General features: G+C 41.4%; 1 protein-coding gene across 1 annotated transcript in view; it reads left to right on the plus strand.

Annotated features, from left to right (window-relative positions):
- Positions 1–18570, plus strand: part of dnah1 (dynein, axonemal, heavy chain 1) — a 30427-nt gene continuing 11857 nt past the window's right edge. The window contains 55 exon segments of the mRNA XM_073468259.1: positions 1–177; positions 302–383; positions 532–706; positions 937–1087; positions 1181–1313; positions 1404–1574; positions 1703–1958; positions 2072–2229; positions 2346–2557; positions 2885–3183; positions 3411–3561; positions 3704–3897; positions 3999–4224; positions 4419–4538; positions 4645–4727; positions 4853–4994; positions 5212–5367; positions 5503–5701; positions 5809–6062; positions 6375–6587; positions 6699–6863; positions 6997–7118; positions 7497–7602; positions 7708–8130; positions 8337–8500; positions 8641–8754; positions 8830–9018; positions 9129–9234; positions 10141–10254; positions 10341–10490; positions 10700–10786; positions 10943–11129; positions 11224–11315; positions 11454–11608; positions 11700–11877; positions 11968–12162; positions 12266–12385; positions 12736–12894; positions 13018–13119; positions 13209–13349; positions 13534–13694; positions 13782–13939; positions 14094–14267; positions 14360–14389; positions 14676–14854; positions 15072–15302; positions 15480–15676; positions 16027–16162; positions 16400–16608; positions 16748–16919; positions 17058–17249; positions 17350–17460; positions 17729–17914; positions 18000–18191; positions 18307–18474. Of these exon segments, the coding sequence (XP_073324360.1) occupies positions 1–177; positions 302–383; positions 532–706; positions 937–1087; positions 1181–1313; positions 1404–1574; positions 1703–1958; positions 2072–2229; positions 2346–2557; positions 2885–3183; positions 3411–3561; positions 3704–3897; positions 3999–4224; positions 4419–4538; positions 4645–4727; positions 4853–4994; positions 5212–5367; positions 5503–5701; positions 5809–6062; positions 6375–6587; positions 6699–6863; positions 6997–7118; positions 7497–7602; positions 7708–8130; positions 8337–8500; positions 8641–8754; positions 8830–9018; positions 9129–9234; positions 10141–10254; positions 10341–10490; positions 10700–10786; positions 10943–11129; positions 11224–11315; positions 11454–11608; positions 11700–11877; positions 11968–12162; positions 12266–12385; positions 12736–12894; positions 13018–13119; positions 13209–13349; positions 13534–13694; positions 13782–13939; positions 14094–14267; positions 14360–14389; positions 14676–14854; positions 15072–15302; positions 15480–15676; positions 16027–16162; positions 16400–16608; positions 16748–16919; positions 17058–17249; positions 17350–17460; positions 17729–17914; positions 18000–18191; positions 18307–18474 (9117 nt within the window).

An 18570-nucleotide genomic window follows, 5' to 3' on the forward strand; every position in this document is an offset into this window, starting at 1 on the left:
ATGGACAGGAAACACTTGCCTGGTTTCGGTGTACTGGTGCCTCATCCCCCCACCAAACCTCGAGAGCCCAAGTCTCCAACTCTTAGTCACAAGTTCAAACTGCCTCCAATCAGAAAATGCTATCTGAATGAACAAAGGGGCATCTACTCAGACATCATTACTTCATCCAAGTATCAGGTAAAAGCACGTAAGCTCATGCAAATCAGACATCTAAAAATTCGCACAGACATTTTATTGTGAAGCAATGTGTGAGTTTCTGTTATGTCAAGACCAAAACCAAGACTAACTGTTTATTCATTAGTCATGTACAGAGAGTCCTGGGATACAGCAGAGGTCACAGGGCCAACCCATCCCCAAGTTCAGTGATCTCAAGAGAACAAAAGGTAAGATACTGTGCTAGATGACATCTTTAGGGATGCAGGCATTTTCAGTCATTCTTTCTGATATCCTAACTATGCATTTATAAGAGGAGCATATTGTGCTCTTCTTAAATACAACATTTTATATGCCGTGCATAAAATCTTTTCCTAGGTACTACCTTCAACACTCCATCTGAACAGTACAATCTTGTTGAAAAGGATAACCAAGGAGCCACCTCAAAGCAACCACAGACTTCTTACTTCTGCCAGGGTGGAGATAAACCCAAGATCCAGATCGCCTACCAAACCATTCCTGGCCAGATTCCTCGCAAGTTAGCAATAGAGAGGTATGCACTGTTTGTGTACACCATGTATGACAGAAGAGGACACTTCATCTAGTGCTGTGGAGCTTTTTGTTCTTTGCATTTCCTATAATGAGCATATTTAACATATTGTAAGGCCCGATTTACTGGTCACATGTGACTGAGTGATGGAGTGAGCAATATTCTCTTACTGTATTGGTTTATTTGACAGCCTGCTGTTAAGACTGTATACTGTTCTGTATTGTTTTTTATAGATGTCGAAGGGAATACTTAAAGGTAGATTTTGAACAGCTCCTGGCAGAAAAAGGCATAAACTCTAATCTCCTGATGCCGAGACATCAGAGCAGTAGTGATGAGCATGCAACTACACCGGACACTCCTGTGTCACCTTACCTCCCCCTGGAGGTGAGTCTGTTACTGCTGCAATCTTTTCTGTGGAATTTGGGTTCCCGGTTCACAAACCACTCCACACTAATCTTTCCTGCTTTTCTTCCTTAGATATTTGACAATGAGGATTATGACTGCCGGACACCAGAGGACTGGCTCGCCCTGGGCTATGCTGAACAATCTCCAGATCGAAAACCTATACCTGCAAAAGCCCTGCTACCTACAGATGACAAAATTCCTTCTGGTAAATTATCCTCAAAAATGTCATGTGTAAACAGTAGATAGACAATAGTTACTTTTATTTAATGGTTACTCTTGTCTTTCTCATTTGAAGAGGACTCAGAAAGCTCCTCCCATGAGTACAGCTGGCATTTAGTTGGTGTTCTTGACTATAGTAAGGAGAAATGCCAGTACCTGGTACAGAAGGTTCACCAAAACACCAAACTGACAGATGAAGAAGGAAATCCTGTTCCAACTGACAAACACAAAAAGAGCAAATGTCCTGGTTGGTTTTTATGTCTTTGCACTCTCTGCATGACACAGTTTTGTCTCATAATTTCTTCTTATCTCTGTCACCCTCTGTTTGTCATGTTGACCATGTATGTATGCTTTCCATCTCCCTCTGTTGCATAGGAGTGAATGACTTGCTACCAGGCACTAAGTACTGGGTACCCAGGATCAGATTGTTATTCAGTGCAGAGGATCCACATGTCTTTATGGAACGTATCCAGTTTGCCCTGCGCTGGAGGGAGAACACAGAAGCTCTGCTTCTCTACCACTTGTCTGTGGACTGCATGCCCATCTGGAGGGGAACCCCATCTCTTGATACCCTCAGTCTCCAGCGTATCAAAAGACATGCCCTTTCAACCCCTGGCCTCAGGCTAGAAATGTAAGTAATGTTGGTGTCTCCTTTTACACTATGATCTGTTTTGTAATAGATTCGTCTGAGTTGAAATGTGAACTAACTAATGGGCTGAATAAAGGGATTATTAATGTGTGCAGTCTGGAGAAGTGTATAGGGGACCTGGAGAAGGAGATCAAACTGGAGTATGACTGTACAATGAACCGCATGAGCTTTGACAAATTAGTGATGAGCCATCCGGAGGAGTTTTCACACATCACCCTGCCACAGAAGGATCCTGAGTTTGTTCCTCAAAAAGGTAACATAGTTAGCCTTGTCTATATTGGTTTGAGTCCATGGGGTCAAAATCAAAGAAATGTATACCTGGCATTCACCCTCACAATCTACACACTGCTTTGTTTCATCTATTCATAGGGTGCGTTTCCATTCCTCACCCTGCCTATAAGAAGAACCAAGCTGCTTTTATCGACAATTCCCTGCTAGCAAAGCCGGAGGTGATCCGTGTGTTATCTGAAATATGGGCTGACTGCAACAAAGTAGCAACCATGAGACTGTTCAACATCACTTCGATTACACCACTGCGACTGAACGAGTTTGAAAACATGCAGTCTCAAACCCAGACTCAGGTATTGTAGTATTTGAGTAGCTTTTCTTCTGCCAACACTTGGCTAGTAGCTTTCAGTTCTTTTTAATAGCAATTTGAATGCATACTGCCTGGTAATCACTGCTCACGTAGCACCAAAATTGAATTGCTACTTATGCTAAAACAGGCGGCCAGGGCAATTGTGGTTTATCCATGGACAAACCATTTAAAAAAAGATTAACAATGTCAACTCTTACTCTTTACTTTACTTTTACTTTTTTTTGGTACTGTTAGGAAAAGAGTCCTCTACAAGCAGACACTTGAATTTCACTTGAATAAAGTAACATCAAATCTTTTCCTTCTTCTCCAGATTAACCTGTTTCTCAGGGAAACATGGATAGCAACACTGAGCAACATCATCATTTCCAACCTGCGGAGTTTAGGCCAGGGCTCCTACAACATCAATGAGTCTAACTGGGAGTCGTACAAGTTTTCCGAGCTTTACAGACTGATGGCTGCGGTGCACCTCAACCTGCAGAACGCCTTGCGCTTCCTCGTGCAGGATTCGCTGGCCAGCCTGACCCAGCTGCTGTTGGACGCCTGTCACAGTGTGCTCACGTGTCCTCAGGAACTAGTCTGGGGCAATAATCTCATCACTAGCCCCTACGAGTAGGATAACACACACTTCTTGCAAATATAAGCACACATGGGTGCACATTCACATTTATATAAACCTCTTCACACACTTTTGTGCTCATATGCTTTTGTATATTTTTTTTCTGTTACTTGATCTTGGAGTCAGTTCTACATTATGCACTCTGCTCTGTTTAAATGAGTGTTTGATAGTGAGTGTGACAAAGCCTTTGTGTTAATATAAGTGCATTCTCTATAATTAGGCCAAAGAGGAATGCTCTGTTCCTGTTGGACTTGGTTCTGGATCAGACTGGGGTTCATTACGGCACACCTCTGGAGAATTTTGAGACATCTATCATTAACCTGTTTGATAAGGGTATTATGGCCACGTACCACATACCGCAACTTGATAAGGTAAAAGAAAATCTTCAGTCACCTGAGTTACGAAGGATTCAATTAGAAATGGGAATACAAGGATGTAAAATTTGTTCATAAGTTCCCCCATCCATGAAAGATGATATTGACAAGTGCACTCTTCCTCTCTTGTCTGTTCCAGTTTGTGATGCAGAAGTTGTCCATCGTTGGTGATTCATTGCTTGAGTCAGTGAGGTTGTGGGAACCAGAAGTAAATGTGCAAAGAGAGAAGGTCCGCAATGCTCTGATACAAGCAGCCATACCTCTCAGGGCTTATGCTGCTGAATATGAGAAATACTTAGAGCTACACAACTCGGACATCAAAACCCTTCTCGAGTAAGTCTGCTTAAAGTTCTCCCACAGGTTAACAGATGCAGGTCAGTCAGATTTATGTACTATTCAGCCTGCTTTGGAGTCATTTATATCTCCTCTGCCAGATCTCATACGTGTGCAGAACAGACATCCCAAGAAGTGAAGGAAGAGGTGGAGCAGCATCTCAAAGAAAAGGAGAAGCTCGAACACTCCTTGCCATCCTCCATCGTCATTGGTCCATTTTTTGTCCGTGTGGAAGCTGTACGTCAGGCTCTCTCTACCAAAAGAAAGGCTTTAGCCAAGACAATGCTGGATCACCTTGCTGTGAGGCTACGCAAGCAGATTGATGATGTAAGTCATTTGTTAAGAGGCCCAAAACAATTCACTATTTGATTATACAGTATACAGTATACTACTGTATATAGGTGTTGTTTTGATCTTTTTTTTTTTTTACACGCACCTACATTTACTTCAGTTTGACAGCAACCTTTTCCTGCCTTTTTAAATTGAATTATACATTTTGTATCTTGCGTATGTTTGTGCAGGCATGTGAAGAGTTTAACATAATGAGTCGAAAGCTACGTGAGAAGCCCACCAGCATTGAGGAACTGACTGAAAAGAGGGACTGGATGAAGCAAATCCCAGAGCAGATCAAGAGTTACAAGGTGCACATTGAAGGCATAAACTGGCTTTTTCTGTGAGCGTCATGTGAAGTGTTACTCTGTCAATAATTCTGATTTAATTACATTTTTTTCAATTTGTTTACAACAGGAACTTATTGGCAAGACCCTGCCAGACTATGAGCTGTTAGAAGAATGTTACTACTGTCTAACAGATGAAGATATGAACAAAAAGTAAGTGGAAAATCATTATGCCAAGTGTTTGAAAACATATCTGAAATTTAATCTGTATGTTCTTGTGTGGGATGCAGAGTGATATATAGTTTTTTAGTGATTGTCATAGTTGCTAATCTGCCCAGGTGGACAGCTATTGGATGGCCTCAAAAAATTATCAGTCAGATGGAAGAAGCAGCCATCCAGCATGTGGAAGATGAGGAGCGCTTCCATAAGATCCAGCTGGTCGATCAGAACAACTTTGAGGATCGCCTCGAATCTCTAAAGGTCAGCTGAGAAAACAAGTTTTTAAAAAATTTTTTTTTTTTTATCAAAGATGAGTTTGAGAGGATTTTTGGAAACAGTTCCTGAACTTGAAGCCTTGTTTCGATGCATCTGAAAGTACAACTCCATGAAGATTTGTATTTTTTTAGGAATGTTAGAAATTCGATTTTTTAAGGAACAGCAAAGTAAATGTATGTTATTTGGTGCTAAATTGTTGTAGATGTTGGTTGCTGAGTTTGCGGGCCACGCAAACATTGATCATGCCCAAGAGGTGGCCAACGAGGTCAGGCGCATATGTGAGACACTTAAGGAGTACCAGACAATGGCACAGACCTACAGTACCAGAGAACGTCTGTTTGGTATTCCTGTCACTAATGTAAGTGAAAGAGCATCCATCAAGCGAAGATAAATTTTATCACTAGATGCCTCCTTGTTATGAACTGAACAAACCGGGAAAGATTATACATTTGTCATACTTTTTATGAAATTGACATGTAAATGTCTATTACAGTATGATCATCTGCAGAAGCTGGTGAAGGACTTTCAGCCTTTTAAGGACTTGTGGACCACCACCTCCGATTGGCTACTTTGGCATGAGAGCTGGCTCAATAGCCCACTGTCTTCTATTGATCCTGAGCAGCTTGAGCGCAAAGTTACAGACACCCACAACACCATGCACAAATGTGTTAAACAGTTCAAGGACATTCCCAGTAGGTGACACATTGATCACCATTTAAACCTTACAACTTGAAGTGTGATTTTTTTTTCTGACATGTTTTTTTCTTGGCCCACTTTCTTTTCTTTAACATGTCACTAGACTGCCAGCTGGTGGCAGCTGTAATCTGCAGCAAGATTGAAGACTTCCGTCCTTACATCCCTCTGATTCGGGGTCTCGGGAACCCGGGGATGCGGAGCCGCCACTGGCAGATGCTTTCAGAACGCATTCAGATGGATGCCAAGCCCAAAGCCAACGTGCCTTTCTCCCGCTGCCTGGAGCTTGGCCTACAGAACCACGTGGATGACATAGTTCATGTGAGCGAGATGGCTTGGAAAGAGTACGCCATTGAACAGGTATCTGTGAACAGGAGTCACATTCTGAAAACAGTATATGAAGTTTTGTGTTAAGTAAAGGCTGTGCAGTGAATTTAGTGTCACTGTCGAAGTTCAAAGTTTGGACAGAATTTTGCTAGCTTATTTTTATCTGTGTCAACATCATGGTTTAAAAAATGCAATTTTCATGATGAAAGCAAATAGATGGTGAAACAGAGGCAAAGTGACTTGTGTTTTTTTAGTTCAAGGCATCTCCAATTACTTTTCCTTGCTAATGCTCACTGTTAGTGTGTGAATATGTGGCTACAACTTTTTTTACACCTTCTCACTCAGGCTCTGGAAAAGATAGAGCAAGAGTGGTCGGCAGTAGTCTTTGATGTGTTGCCCTACAAAGAGACAGGCACCTACATCTTGAAGAGCCCAAATGAAACGTCCCAGTTGCTAGATGACCACATTGTCATGATGCAGAGCATGTCCAACTCTCCCTTCCAAAAAACCTTTGAGAGCCGCATTAACGCCTGGGAAAGCAAGCTCAGAATGACTCAAGTACACACACACAATACACACAACCATAGCAATTCACATAAGGTCTTGAGTCTTGTATGATTATCATGCAGTGTCTGATGTTGTGCTACTGCCCTCCTCTGGTGCTTGCAGGATGTACTGGAGGAGTGGCTGACATGCCAGCGCTCTTGGCTCAACTTGGAGCCCATCTTCAGCTCTGATTATATTAACCAGCAGCTGCCTATGGAAGGAAAAAGATACCAGCAAATGGAAGAAACATGGAGGAGAGTGATGAAAAATGCCTTTAATAATCGAAAGGTCAGAGCTTCTAAAACACTTTATATTAAAGGATGACTTTTTTGTTTTTATACAGAGATGAACATCGAGTGAGATGATGATGCTCATTTGCTTGTTGTAAACTATAAATGTGTGCTTCTGCGTTTATCTTTAGATGATTGAGTTTTGTTCTGATGTTCGTCTACTACGCAAACTGAAAGAGCTCAATGCACTCTTGGAACAGGTGCAAAAGGGTCTCAGTGAGTACTTGGAGACAAAACAAGGGTCCTTCCCCAGGTGAGCCTGTGATTCCCCTGGCTCTCAATTTATGATTTTGACAGATTGACCTCTTTTAATTCCACATACCATTCCCTGTGGAGGCTGTGCAATGATGTCAACTTTTTTATATCATACCACCTCCTAACCAACACTAAGTGGCCCGAGAAACTTGCTTTAGTTGATGTGAGTGGGGGAAGCTATGATGCTAAAAGGAAAACAAGCACATTTCTTAAAAAAGTAAGGGCTACTTGAATCATCGATGATATGTATGACAACCAGACCATCAGTGGTGTGTGGTTGAACTGTGACCAGGAATGAGTTTCCTTTCTAAATTATTACACTCTGTCTATTTTAAGACTTAGTACAATGTACTGTACAATGTATATCTGTTTGCAGGTTTTACTTCCTGTCAGATGATGAGCTCTTGGAGATATTGTCCCAGACCAAAGATCCTTCCGCTGTACAACCGCACTTGCTCAAATGCTTTGAGAACATCGCACAGGTTTGTTTTGACTGTTTCTACACAATGTTTCTGAACTTTGCTCATATACTGCTGACAGTGTAAGATGCATACCACATGCAACTGAGACTGTTTCAACTTTTTTAGCTTCAGTTCCAGTCAGATCTACAGATCACACATATGTACTCTGGAGAGGGGGAGGAGCTGAAGCTGTTTCTGCCTGTGTTGCCTTCTGGGAATGTGGAAGACTGGCTCAGGGACGTCGAGACATCTATGAAGGCCACATTAAGGGATAACATTGACCGCTCACTCAGAGTCTACCCTGAGGTCTGCAACCCTGACTCTCACCTTAATATTCATGATGTGTTTCTAGGCATATTTAATTGTCCAGCTTTTGTAAGATCTGTGTTTGTTGTCTTGACCCCTCAGCAACCTCATACTGAGTGGGTATTATCGTGGCCTGGTCAAGTGGTGATAGCTGGCTGTCAGGTCATCTGGACTGCGGCGGTGTCTGAGGCTTTGGAGCAAGGAAACTTGGCCAACCGCCTTTATCCCCAGCTACAGACACAGGTATGCACTTTGTATTAGGCAAAGTAATAGTAGTAGTAATAGTAGTAGTAACAATTTAAATGTTCCAATAACAGTAGTAATACTTTAAATAATTCAATATCAATTGAAAAAATATACACCTTCTATTAATATTTACTCTGAACATTGTGTACACTGTAATAAACTGTATACTGACATGCTTAACATTTTCCATTTTGTGTCTGAAGCTGGGTGACTTGGTGCAGCTAGTGAGAGGAGGTCTGTCAAAGATGCAACGAGCTGTGCTGTCTGCCCTTATCGTCATAGAGGTCCATGCTAAGGATGTTGCAGCCAAACTGGTGGAGCAGGAGGTGTCGAGCATCAATGACTTTGAGTGGATCAGCCAGCTCAGGTTATCTGTTTGTCTTGTTGTTCTACATTTTTTCCACTTTTTACTTCTGTCAATCCTGATATTGGAGTCTATTCTTTCCTCTCATTTGCAATACTGTGGGAGCAGAATGAGTCTGATACTGATCTGATACCTTTTTGTAGATATTACTGGGCAAAAGATGACTTGTACATCCGTGCAGTGAATGCAGAGTTCTTGTATGGATATGAGTACCTTGGTAACTCTGGACGTCTGGTCATCACCCCGCTCACTGACAGGTAGTCAGTTCTCCACCCTGATTTTTCCTGAATGTCATATACTCTTTTGAACACACTACTTTGTGCCTCTTTCAGATGCTACCTGACCCTAACAGGAGCTCTACACCTGAAATTTGGAGGGGCTCCTGCAGGTCCAGCAGGTACAGGAAAGACAGAAACCATAAAAGATCTGGGAAAGGCTCTGGCTATCCAGACAGTTGTTTTCAACTGCTCTAATCAGCTCGACTTCATTGCTATGGGAAAGCTTCTCAAAGGACTTGCCAGGTGAGAGGCAGTTATTTAAGAGTGACTTCCAAGTCAGTGTTGCTGTTAAATATCACAAATCTTCCATCAATCACATTCATGCTGCCTTTTGTTTGTCTGCCATTTTGCAGCTCTGGTGCATGGGCATGCTTTGATGAGTTTAATCGTATTGATGTGGAAGTGCTGGCTGTGGTGGCACAACAGATCACCACTATACAAAAGGCCCAACAGCAAAGGGTGAGAAGCTGATTCAATAGAAGTTCACACATTGGTACCTACTGTACTTCTCAACAGAACAAGTATGTTTGTTGTACTTTCGTAAATTGGAGATGTTTTATAAGTGTCATGTAAAAACCAACACAGGGACCAGAAAAATCAGCATGTTACGCATCTGAATCAAGCGCCACACATGGTTATATCACTACGAAATGATAAATATTGCTGAAATGTGTCAATAAGTTCTCTTTGATATAAGGAAAAAAGTTCAATATCATGAATTACAGAATTGATTATTGTATGCAAAAAATACAATTATTTCATTAAAGCTGTATTTTATTTTTAGCATTTTAGGAGATTACACTATTCACCAATAAAGAAAGGAGAAATAAGTTTTAAAGAATTTAAGTTAATGATGTCAATAGTTCAAATTCTGAAATTGGCCAGGTGCGGCAAGTAAAATTTTAACTTTTACTTATAATTGAGTACTTTTTCTATTATGAAGTTAGAAAAAGGTTTGTACCAATAGAGTTGCCATGGTACAGTACACAGAAGTCACAGTTCAGTACGTACCTCGGTACTGGGGTTACGGTTCAGTGCACATTCAGTACAACAAGAAAGATATAACAAAAACTCCCAAATGCATAAGGCTATGTTTCTTTTATTTTCAACTGACAGTAGTGCATCTACAGTCTAACAAGATATTTAAAAAAAAATTGCATTGAAAAGTCAATAAATCAAATGAAAAGTTAGTCAATATATAGTTTTAAGATTAAACAAATTGCCTTTAAAAGATTTGAATAACAAAAGCAATATTGCTTTTACTTACAGAATAGTAAGGAAAGACTTTATAAGAGCATTGTATTCCACACATAAACCAGCAGTCTATGAATCTCTAATATAACTGTGTGTATGTTGTGCTTTTAGGCAGAGCGGTTTGTGTTTGAGGGGACAGAGATCCCTCTTGTCCCTTCTTGCGCTGTATTCATCACTATGATTCCTGGTTACGCTGGACGTACTGATCTGCCCGACAACCTCAAGGTTTTAAATCATAATTGAGTTTTAAATAACTGTAATGCTGATGATGAGCAGATGGGTTTCAACAGATTAGATTAAATCATCTGCAGGCTCTTTTTCGTCCTGTGGCCATGATGGTACCTGACTACGCCATGATAGCTGAGATCTCCCTTTATTCGTTTGGGTTCAGTGATGCCAAAGTCCTCTCAAAGAAGATCACCACCACTTTCAAGCTCTCCCTTGAACTGCTAAGCTCTCAGGTACTTTGTGGATTCAGAGGAGGTCAAAATTAGAATTAGTTTGACCTTCACATATTATCATATTACAGAATAAGAGTGTAGAATACTGGCATAAAATACAGTTAAATAGTGAACATATTCCTGAGAAGATGAAAAGATGTGTAAATGTGTGCATGTGTGTATATAAGAATAACAAAGTTGTGCTGACTTTTGATCCTGTTTACATGAAGGATCATTATGATTTTGGTATGAGAGCTGTGAAGACTGTGATCTCAGCTGCTGGAAACCTGAAGAGAGAAAATCCAGAGATGAATGAGGTGAGAAATGTTTCTTTTGCTTTTGATGGAAATAAAGTAAAAGAAAACATGACACAATTTTGGAATTGCCATGTTTGACACATTTTTTTGACACATTTTGAAAACCTCTAAACCGACCTATTCATGTCTTTGTCGTCATCTCTCGCCGTCTCCCAGGAGTCAATCTGTCTGCGGGCCATTCAAGATGTCAATGTACCAAAGTTTTTACAAGATGACCTGAAGCTTTTCAACGGCATCGTGTCCGATCTTTTCCTGAGGACAAAACAGGAGCCAATCAAATATGGCACACTGGAAGAGTCCATACGCAATGTCTGCGCTAAGAAGAACCTCAAAGATGTGGACGGTTAGTGTATCTTGATGTACAGAGCATATGTTTTAAGATAAGCAATTTCCTGTATTCTTAGGATGACTAGATGACAGAATTGTCGTGATTGCAGGGTATATTAAAAAGTGTATTCAACTGTATGAGACCACTGTGGTGAGACACAGCCTGATGTTGGTGGGACCGTCTGGATCAGGTAAAACCAAGGTGAGTCTTTTACTTGTCACTATGTTGTTTACAGATTTATTCACAGTTATCCAGAGCATTGTATAGTCCTGTTTGTAAGTATTACTGTTGTGTGTGTGTGTGTGTGTGTGTGTGTGTGTGTGTGTGTGTGTGTGTTAGTGTTATGAGGTACTAGGTGCGGCAATAACAGCTCTACAGGGCCAGCCCTCCGTGAGTGGTGGTGTGTATGAGGCAGTGCAGATATATGTCCTCAACCCCAAGTCTATCACCATGGGACAGCTCTATGGGGAGTATGACCTGCTGACACACAAGTGGTGAGTGATGATTTGTTCTACATACACTAGAGAGCGAACAAGAAAGGTCAGACTTATACTATACACTTACAGTTTCTCTCTGACCCAATAGGACCGACGGTATCCTCTCATCTCTTATTCGCGGAGGTGCAGCATCCATGGACAAAGAGAAAAAGTGGTACATGTTTGATGGGCCAGTGGATGCTGTATGGACTGAGAACATGAACACTGTGCTGGATGACAACAAGAAACTGTGCCTCAGCTCCGGGGAAATCGTAAAGCTCACTGATGTAAGCTTGAGTTTTCATGGTTTTAATTATTGTCTCTTTATCGTCTTCTGTCCCATGTGCATTCAGACGTTTTGTGTCTTCCTCCTGCAGGCGATGACCATGATGTTTGAGGTGCAAGACTTGGCGGTGGCCTCTCCCGCGACAGTGTCACGCTGCGGGATGGTCTACCTGGAGCCCAGTATTCTGGGCCTCGTCCCTTTTACAGAATGCTGGCTGAAGCGGGTCCCTGAAGCCCTGAAACTGTACACGGAGCAGCTCGACTCCCTGTTTGCCAGGTTCCTGCAGGTGAGACATAACTGAGAAAACCCAGCAGGGAATCTTAAGGATTAGATCTTGATATTGTAAAGACTGTACTGCCTTTGTTTTATTTTTCTGTGCTTTTACACAGGATTCTATCACATTTGTCCGCACATCAGTAAAGGAGGTCATCACATCCCTGGACAGCAACCTCACCTGCAGTCTGCTTAAACTTATGGACTGCTTCTTCAGTCCTTTTGACACTAAAGAGGTGTGTGCAGCTTCTCTGTGTTAGGAAGAATCTCAATAAAATAATATACCTGGATTTTATTGCAATTATGTTGGTTTTAGCAACTTGAACATTTGCTATTACAGTATATAGAAATAATGAGTACAAGCTACTTTAAAATACAACATTATCTTTTAATCTGCATTAATAAATAAGTTGAATTTATGTGGTCACATGTGGTGAAACTCACTGCATTTCAACGACGTCACAAGTGTAAACTAATGTGAAGGAAGTTACTAATTTTACCTTTAGAGGGATGAAAACTTCAAAGAAATTTGTGCTTGTTAATTTTGTTAATTGTGATCCCTCAACAATACTTTACCGTCTTGTAGGATGAGAGGCCGCCACCACAGAAGAAATTGGACCAGCTGAAGGAGCTGATCGAGCCCTGGTTTTTTTTCTCTCTGGTGTGGAGTGTAGGCACCACAGGAGATGCAGCCAGCTGTAAACGCTTCAGTGCCTGGCTCAAGAACAAGATGGCAGAAGAAAAGGTCATATCATCATCTCTCCTTTTATCGCATCCAAATACCAAAATATTTCCAATATGATTTGTATTGACAGCTGGATTATTTCTTGACAGTGATATCATTTAATTAAATGCATTTTTCCTTCAGATTCACTTGTGTTTTCCAGAGGAGGCCCTGGTGTATGACTATAGGCTCGATGATGCAGGGATTAGTAACTTCGAGGATGACGATGAAGATGAGGAAAGAAAAGTAATCATATCATACAGATCTTTGATGCAGCAAAGACCATCAGATGCATTTCTGCTTTTCTCTCAATCATCATTTTGTTTGTGCTCTAGGTCCAGTGGGTCAGCTGGATGAAATCTGCAAAGAGTGTTGTGATCACCCCCGAGACAAATTATACTGACATCATCGTTCCCACTGCTGACACAGTGAGAATGTCCTTCCTCATGGATATGCTTTTGACCAACAAAAAACCTGTGAGTACTTTGATTGTAGTTGATCTTCACACATGTCTACAAATACTTTGGTTTGAAATAAATGTAAGATGTCCAAACAGTATCGCTTGTTCGTAAAAACTGTAAACATATGATACTGAAGCACTTAAAAAGACACTAAATTAGGCTTGAAAATTAATGATTTATAATTGTGTGTGTGATCCAGGTGCTGTGTATTGGTCCAACTGGCACAGGAAAGACCCTGACCATGTCAGACAAGCTGCTTAGGAACATGCCCTCCGAATACATCACACACTTCCTCATGTTCTCTGCCCGCACCTCAGCCAACCAGACTCAAGATTACATTGACAGTAAACTAGACAAAAGGTATGCATGCTTTATTATGGACTGTCTATCCAACTTCACATTATTTATGTTAGTTTGTGAGTCATGATGCATGTGCCTTTGTGTCAGGCGGAAAGGTGTGTTTGGACCCCCGATAAGGAAGTATTTCATCTTCTTCATTGATGACCTGAACATGCCCATGTTGGAGACCTATGGTGCTCAGCCTCCTATTGAACTGCTGAGGCAGTGGATGGACCATGGAGGCTGGTATGACAGGAAACAGATAGGTGAGAATACTACAGGGTTGTTTCTTCATGCCTAACATATTACTGTTAATGTTAATGTTCCTCCTTTAATACCTCATGACTTTTAATTTTCACAAATTGCAAAACATTTAATTAGCTTGAGCTTCTCTTTTGTCTTCCTGTCCTTTCTCCACAGGGACATTCAAGCACATCGTGGACATAAATTTTGCCTGTGCCATGGGACCTCCAGATGGAGGCCGGAGCCCCATCACCCAGCGCTTCACGCGCCACTTTAATTTCCTGTCCTTCACTGAAATGGAGGATGCCAGCAAGAAAACGATTTTCTCCACCATTCTGGGCAGTTGGATGGGTGAGTCTCAGACAGGTGTTGAAGGGTACAGAATACTTACATTAGCTTCTGAAAATAAAAACTTATTTCACTGAATGTTTGTTCTCTTTCAGATGGAAATATGAGTAAAAAGGAACCAGGCAGTAAGTCAGGGACACAGGGAAACAAAGTAGATAAAAAGTGCAAAGTGTGTAAAAATGTCATTAAATAGCATTAGCATGAGTTAGTATAGTTCGCATGATATAAGAAGATACAAAACACATCTGAAAAATTCATTTTAGTCATAGAGCACATTAAAAAACAACAGCTGTTGACCAAAGGTTGTGGAAGTGTCTTCTGATTAAACATTGGCTCAGTAAATAGATTTTCATATGAATTTCATGTTTTAATGTAATCACTTCCCTCCTTTATCCTGCTCTTTTTCATCAGGACCTGTGCCAGCTATCCAGCCGCTGAATGAGTCTCTTGTAGACGCTACTATCCGAGTCTACTCTACCATCACCTCCCAGCTCCTCCCAACTCCAGCCAAGTCCCATTACACCTTCAACCTCAGAGACCTGTCAAAAGTCTTTCAGGGCATACTCATGGCGGAGGCTGGAGTGATAGAGGTAGAATCAAATTAATTTGGCATAATCACATTACCATTATGAAATAAAAAGTAATTAGGTGCTTGAAATCAGTGCCGCTGTGAGATAACTGCAGAAGTATTATGTGACGTCCAGAATAATCATGTCTTGAATTCAAACTACCATGAAATGTTAGAGGGATTAAAAGGTATACCTCAAAATCCCCAGTATGAAAGTCCTGTTACCTCTGTAAATTTAGGACAAATTGCAGCTGCTGCAACTGTGGTACCACGAAAGCTGCCGGGTTTTCCAGGACCGCCTGGTGTGTGCGGAGGACAGGGACTGGTTAAACAGTCTCCTGAAGGACTGCATTCACGACTTTGACTGCAGTTTTGAAGAGGTGGTGCTCTGCCAGCCTGTTTTGTATGGAGATTTCATGATTCCTGAGGCACAACACAAAGTCTACACACTTATACAAGACAAGGAAAAGGTGAGTGGTGACAGCCAGTGTTTTGATGCTAAACAGATGAGCAGTTGGCTTATGAGTAGTCATATTGTACTTTGTGAAAGTGCTTCATTTTCTTAATCAGTTTTTTCTACTCTACAGCATAAGAGGGTAACTGAGTACTTAAACATTTTTTTTTTACTCTTGTATTATATCATCTAGTTGAAGCAAGTGATGGAGGAATACATGGGAGACTACAACGAGAGAAGTACCACCAAGATGAAGCTGGTGCTCTTCATGGACGCCATTGAGCATGTCTGCCGTATCAGTCGCATCCTGCGGCAGCCCCTGGGCAATGCCCTGCTGCTTGGAGTGGGTGGAAGCGGGCGCCAGTCGCTCACTAAGCTGGCCTCACATATGTGAGATTCCCACACCTTGTACATCTCTCATTTCTGCAGGCTAAACACAATTTTCAAAAAAGTTTTTATCTCCAAATATTTCTTTTAAAGCATCTCACTGCTGGGTTCTGCATGTTTTCAAAACATATTATGTTACTGCTGACCTTTTTCCAAAGTATACACACATTTTTTCAAATTGATGTCCTACTTTAAAGGCAGCATCTTTTTTCCATTCATTTCAGCACATTATAGAGAGATTATAAAGATTTTTCAACCGTAAAATATATCGTTGATGTGCTGGAACATACAGGAACATCAGTATGGTCCCTTAAGTGTGACCTGGTCCTCATCATGCCTTTGTTCATATCCAGGTCAGACTATGAGTGCTTCCAGATTGACCTGGCTAAGAACTATGGTCAGACAGAGTGGAGAGAAGATATTAAAAGGGTCATGCTGAAGGCTGGCCTTCAGGACAAGCAGATCACCTTCCTCTTTGTAGACACACAGGTATCAATAGTGTTCTCTTTTCACCTACTACAGTATACTCTGTGTGTGATAGGTTAGCAGCATCACTGGAATATTGTTTTACTGCTGGTACCTATTGTAAGTCAATTCGAATAAGAGCATAAACAAAGAAGCTAAATGTAGATCTAAGTGATCTAAAGTATTTAAGTTTAAAATAATGTATTTCTCCAGAGGACAAGGAAGCATTTTACACATTAGTACCTTTGTTTAATCCTCCAGATTAAGAGTGAGTCATTCCTGGAGGATATCAACAACATTTTGAACTCTGGGGATGTTCCCTACCTGTATGCAACAGACGAGCAGGAGCGCATTCTGAAAGCCATGAAGCCAGTGGTGCAAGACCTGGGCCAGCAGCCAACTAAAACCAACCTAATGGCTGCCTACATAAGTCGGGTTCGCAGCAACATCCACACTGTACTTTGCATGAGGTTTGTAACTGTACAAAGTTTTGTTCACTTTGTAAAAAGACAAATTAAAAGAAGTGGATGAAGCTTCTTCTTTCATCTTATTTTAGCCTATTCTCTCCCTTTCCCCTACTCACACATCTCTTCATTTCTTCCTCCACAGTCCTATTGGTGAGGTATTCCGTGCACGGCTGAGGCAGTTTCCCTCGCTGGTGACATGTTGTACCATAGACTGGTTCAACGCTTGGCCAGAGGAGGCTCTGCAGGCTGTGGCCACATCATTTCTTAATGAGCTCCCTGAGCTAGAAGCCAGCCCCACAGCCATGAAGGGACTGGTGAGGATAATGTCTGTGTTTCTGTGTCAGTGAGCTTTAATGGTATTAATGTTTAAAAATAAAAAATTAAATAATGAAAAATCTAAAATACGTTAAGATGTTAAGCACGGTCTCTCCTTAATCGATTGCCTTTTCTAGACGCTGATGTGTGTGAAGATCCATCAGATGGTAGCCAGGAAATGTGAACAGTACCTGGCTGAGCTTTCTCGACACAACTATGTCACACCCAGGAGCTACCTGGAACTGCTCAAAATTTTCTCAGATCTCATTCAACGCAAGAAGCAAGAACTGTGTAGCGCTCGCCACCACATGAAGACTGGCCTGGACAAGGCAAGCCACTGGACTGGAAAAAAAAATCAAAGAAATTAAATTTGTGCATATGATTAATTTGTGCACTAATGGAACCATCTGCTCTTCTGTGATCCTCTAGCTTTTCAGCACAGCAGATGATGTGAGTAAGATGCAGGAGGAGCTTGAGGCGATGAGGGCTCTCTTGGAGGAGGCTGCTAAGGACACTGAAGACACTATGGAGACCATCAAAGTAAGGGAAACTAAACAGAAAAAAAAAATTGTATAGTATGTCTCTGAATTCACTAGACACTGATATGACTTGCATTAAGTGTTCTTATTTTAGTTTACAATTGTTGATATTGATGATTTTGTGTTCTTGACCACAATACAGAAAATCAGAAAATCAATACAAAAATAGTGAAACAAAAATGAATGTCCCATATATGAACATGAGCTGTGTGTCTGGGAAGCATACCAGCTTATAACCTATGGACTTTGGTTTACACTCGTGTTGCTAGAAACACACAGTGGATGCAGAGGAGACCCGGAAGTCTGTGCAGGCAGAGGAAGCCAAAGCTTCAGAGAGAGCCCGTTTTGTAGGAGCCATCACAGCAGACACCCAGAGAGACTTGGGTGAGGCTCTGCCAGTACTGGATGCTGCCCTCGCCACCCTCAAGTCACTCAACAAGAATCATGTCACTGAGGTCAGGGATTCTGATAATGATTGGGTAAGATATCCTTCAAATAGAACTACATTGTTGATTTTCCTCAATCGTTTTTTTCCCATAGGTGCGAGGCATGCAGCAACCTCCGCAGGGGGTGCAGCTGGTTATTGAGGCAGTTTGCATTATGATGGGCATCAAGCCCAAAAAGGTACCAGAAGAGAAGCCTGGCACCGAGGTCGATGACTACTGGGAACCTGGAATGAGTCTGCTACAAGATCCTGGCAAATTTCTGGATAGCCTCTTCAAGTATGATAAGGTAGAGCACATATCTAGTAGATTTACTGCTGTATCATTATATGTATAATGTAAAATGTATGTTGTTATTGTCTCTTTGAGATTTGAGTTTAAGTTCCCACTAACCATTTCTGCAGGACAACATCCCAGATAACGTGATCAGTTCAGTCCAGCCCTACATAGATAATGAGGAATTCCAGCCAGCCTCCATTGCCAAGGTTTCCAAAGCCTGTGCCTCCATTTGCCAGTGGGTGCGAGCCATGCATGTATATCACTTTGTGGCCAAGGCTGTGGAGCCTAAAAGGGTAAAAACTGAAGTCCACATTTGAGTTGTCTTGATTATCCATGTAGGACAGGAATGCACTTACATGTTTTGTTTTGTTTTTTTCAAATAAGAGAGT

This window comes from Pagrus major, chromosome 6, assembly GCF_040436345.1.
Source record: "Pagrus major chromosome 6, Pma_NU_1.0".
Lineage (NCBI taxonomy): Eukaryota > Metazoa > Chordata > Actinopteri > Spariformes > Sparidae > Pagrus > Pagrus major.